Source organism: Rhipicephalus sanguineus, chromosome 5 (assembly GCF_013339695.2).
Source record: "Rhipicephalus sanguineus isolate Rsan-2018 chromosome 5, BIME_Rsan_1.4, whole genome shotgun sequence".
Lineage (NCBI taxonomy): Eukaryota > Metazoa > Arthropoda > Arachnida > Ixodida > Ixodidae > Rhipicephalus > Rhipicephalus sanguineus.
Window position 1 is genome coordinate 39,931,296 of NC_051180.1, and position 4,459 is coordinate 39,935,754.

The following is a 4,459-nucleotide window of genomic DNA, read 5'->3' on the forward strand; positions in this document are numbered from 1 at the left end:
TACTGGGCCCTTCGCTGATTAGCAAAAGGAAGACTTGGACGTAGTGGGCATTAACAACTGTGCTTGCAGTAGACACTCTAGGACAGTTTGAAACGGCCAATGTTACCCGCACAGTCGTTCGCTTCCTTACGGCACGGTTGAGGCATGCACCGGGAACCGAAGCAGGCTAGCAATTGAGAAGGCGATGCGCACCGGGCCCTATTAGGCTATCGCGTTCTACTCTTGAAGGCGAAGCTCAAGCGTCCTCCAAGTTTTTTTTTCTTAACGATTAATTTTCACCCTATTCAACCTGCAGCCCTCCATGAAGAATCCAAAATTTCATTTTATTTTTTCATTTCATTTCATTTCATTTCATTGCACTGATTTATTTTTATTTTATACAAACTGCAGCCTTAATGGGGCTATCGCAGGAGTGGGATCAACAAACATAGGATTATTTACAAGGAAGTTTGCATAAATTCTGTGGGCGTTAGAGAAGAATAGTTTCCGGTACTGAGTTGCAGGCTTCGATGGTTGTCAGGAAAAATCTGTATTTAAATAGTCAGTGCGGGTGACAAAAAAAGCTGACATTTAGGACATGATGACTCCTTGTCGATGGAGGCTCGGAGAAAGTAAGAATATTTATCTAGAGAAGGGGGACGAGGCGAGTTGATTTACATGTAACGAAATTTTAGGCAACCAAGACGGCGACGCGTTGCAAGAGCAATGAGACCAAGCTTGGGAAGAAAATGAGACGGCGAAAAATGCTCGTTATATCTAACAAACACGCTCTTGTTTTTTCACTGATTCTAGTTTTTTTTATTTACCACAGTTTAGACACTGTGGTATTAAAATATCAGGATCTCACACAATACAACGACATTCGAGGATGGGACGAATAATGGCTTATATGTTCGAAGATTAGTTTCTTGAGGAACAAGACGCAGCGCACCGTGTGAGTACTAGTTTATCTGCTCCGAATCATAATTGGGATTCATCTCTTTTATGAATGATGATTGGTTCGTTGGGCAGCCTATGCGATTCTATAGAGCATTTGCCAGCACCATAGCTTAAACGTATCTAGCTTTATTTCTTTCATATTTCTTCAACGAACACGACTCGCAAGCGCACATCAGCACGGGGAAAGCCTGCTGTTAAGCAGGACAATTTTTAATTTTCAGCCCGACATTTTCGTATTTCAAAGCACGGGCGGGCAATGATTGAAATGTGACCGCGGTTGCGGCTAAAGCTTGTATTGCTCCTACGTAAGAAGCAGCGTCAGTGCAAAATTCGTGATATATATATACATGAAAAAAAAAAGCCGTTGATTTATCAGCTTATTTCACACGCCTTCTAGATATGTGGTATATGAATTTATGTTTTTAATCCGCAACATCTAATACGCAGACTGATGAAGATATGTAACTCCAGTTCATTTGACGGAAAGCTTGCGATGTCATCACAGAATGACGCCGCAATAAAACGAACAAAAATGATGCACCTTTATCTGTATATTCAATAAGGGACAATAGAAGGAGACACGCGTTAACAAAGCCAAAAGAAGTTATAAAGATTTTAGCCACATAGTTCTTGTAATTTCATTTACAAAGCAGTAATATGAGCTCGTATAAAACATGAAAATCTAAATGTCATCATTGCTACGACCATAAACACGAACTTCTGTAGAAATAATTTATTCATATTCACAAGTTCTTGAATATATTAGATTCCTGACCTCGTTTTATTCGCGCCTACAGGACGGATATTCCTTGTGCTAATGAACACAGTAAAGCAGAATCAAGACATTCAGTATGAATGTTTCGTAATAAAGAGTGCGGTAATAAGCGTTAGTTGCGCAAGTGTGCGTCTGGTCATTTTCGTGATGTCTATAATCGCTATCAGAGCATCAGAGGTTCTAAAGCACCGTATTGAGGACTTGTGTAGGTTTAAGGGCTGTAATGAAGATGTGTTGCGTATGTAAACTGGATCATGCGTTAAGGACGAGGTTGCGGTAAGAAAGACTGCCCAAGTCATGTGCTATCTTACGCCTAGTGGAAGCGGAGCGTGAGCTAAACCCGGAATCGTACTTTTTTTTTTTCTGCCGAATGACGGGTCTTATTGACGGCCTCTGGTGGGGAGAGGGAGCGGTGACAGTTGCTCGATCTCGAATGCACGATACCGTACAAAGAGCAACACAAAGTCCGGCCCTCTCGTGCGCGCCCAATTTGCGTGCTCCGAAGGCCGCCGACCGTCAATACCACTCCTGGGAAGGAGACAAGTGAGAGCGCAGTGAACAGCAAGACACAGCTTATAGGTGTGGTCAGCTTTGCAGGGTCTGGGACGGGGGGCAGGGGGGGGGGTCGATCGGCGCCCTGTTGCGGTGTGCCATTGTTTCCGTGAAGAGCAGCCCCCCCCCCCCCTCTTTTCCTCCGCTCCGTACCTTTCACTCATACAAGTTGCGTTGTGACCTCTTTTTCTTTCGTACTTTGTTTACGCGTGTACAGCCACGCACGAAGAGGCTGGCCGGGGAGTCGCCTTAAAAGCGCGCACCGCACCAACATGGCGAGCAGTGTGAACCGTGCTTTGGCCGTCGAGCTCCGCACCGAACAGCTCTCTGTCAAGCAACGAAAAAATGAAGTCGATGGTAAGTCGAGGATCCACGTGACAGTTAAATTGCCTAGTTTGCATTCTTGGAGACTGATAGCATCAAGCTGATGAAAGACCAGAAGTGGGTTAACTTTGAAGGGCCCTTGACAGAGACATTCTAGTCAACAGAATTTCCCACTGGTATTGAGTTTACGTATTTTAGGTGCTTAACAAAGAGGAAAATGTTCTGTGTGAAGTGTAAGCAAACGTTTGGAAAGAAAAGCTGAATGACAAGTAAAATACTGAAATACACAATTTGTTAAGATAAGTGAAGAAGAGGATTTAGAGGGGCTGTTCAGAAAAACAGGGATAGTTTCGTTCGTGCGGTGTGACATTAGATATAATAGCGGTGAACTTGGCCTCGTGTTTAGGAACATATCTGTGGCGGATTTAAACTCGGTGGCCCTCTCCTAAATGAGCATCAAGAACCTGTTGTACTTCGCTACCTAACTGTGACAGGCTTGCGTTGCTTTTCGTTTACGCATTAATTATGTAATATCCCACCAAGCCATCAGAACAAGCAATACCTACAAAGTTTCGTTTCTCCTTGCTAGCGTGCAACAAGATTTTGTTGGACGGAAGACTGATACGAATACGGATATGGTGAACTTATTGACAACAGCCCTGAGAGATAGCCAAGCTGCCCTAAGGCAGCATGTCGGGCCTGTCCACGTGGGGACGGGTAAGCCAAGCCTTACCACCGTATCGTGGGCCCTCTGGACGGCCCGGACCAGAGGAAGTAGGTCCGAGCTCTGTAAATCGGAGCCACCACTTTTCTTCAGTGATTTGAATGGGCCCCCTTAAAGAGGGGCACCTGAGGAAGCATCTGAGGAAGAGCCTGATGAACCTTGAAAACTCTATTCAGAATCATTACAGCGAACTACGTGGACGCCAACTTGTGTCTGTGGTATTAAATGCTGCTGAAACGAATACGAACGCCAACTTCAAAATCAATATCTTTGCTGGGATTGAAAACAAAACATGTGCTTGTTATAAGCTGTTCTCTCGGAATATTAAACTAGAATAAAATTGATACCTCAGCGATGTTTTCGTGCTCGGCCAGTGATGCAACAGATTTGCATGGTCGTATTTCTAAGCGGAGTCCAGCATTCTATAAGATCAAGACAGCTTACCAACCGCGCAGGAGCGCCTGCAGAAGGGTGAGCAAGAAAGTAGGGTTTTACGGTGTGGTCGTTCACGTGCCATGCTGACTTCGACATTTTTTTTTCTTTTTCCTCAATCCGATTACATTGGTCTCCCTGGCCTTTATGGCTGCTGTTGCGTCGGCTGGCTTCCTTGGTGGTGGCTACGGCGGTTACGGTGGGTACGGCGGATACGGAGGTGGCTACGGTGGCTACGGAGGCGGCTACGGAGGCGGCTACGGAGGGTACGGAGGTGGCTACGGAGGATACGGAGGTGGCTACGGCGGCTATCCAGCTGGTCGGGCTTTCTCCTACTCCACGCACATTCAGCACCCAGCATCGTATGGAGGCTACGGTGGATACGGTGGATATGGTGGATACGGTGGCCGCGGCGGCTATGGAGGCTATGGCGGATACGGAGGCTACGGGCATGGGCTTGGTCAGGGCTACGGACACGGCTACGGTCACGGCCATGGATATCACGGCTGAAGAAACCACCGGCACACCCTATGGGTAGGGACCGAATGTCTTGCCACTCGATCCCCGAGCTGTGCTTCGCAAAAGATGGCGTCGCCGTTGTCTTCGGTGAACTGTTATATGCGGAGTCACGCTTCACTTGGCAAGACATCCTTCCTCAGCCAGAAAATGCGCCAAAAATGAAATGTGATCTGTGTATATACATGAAGAATAAA

General features: G+C 46.2%; 1 protein-coding gene across 2 annotated transcripts in view; it reads left to right on the plus strand.

Moving 5' to 3' along the window:
• Positions 1–4,256, plus strand: part of LOC119394627 (neuropeptide-like protein 31) — an 18,387-nt gene extending 14,131 nt beyond the window's left edge. The window contains exons 1-2 of one of the 2 annotated variants that reach the window (XM_049415889.1): positions 3,875–3,966; positions 4,000–4,256. In XM_049415889.1, the coding sequence (XP_049271846.1) occupies positions 3,894–3,966; positions 4,000–4,256 (330 nt within the window). In that variant the 5' untranslated portion in view covers positions 3,875–3,893. Of the gene's footprint in view, positions 1–3,874; positions 3,967–3,999 lie in introns of those variants that run through there. The other variant, XM_049415887.1, reaches the window with a different exon arrangement.
• The last annotated feature ends 203 nt before the right edge of the window (positions 4,257–4,459 follow it).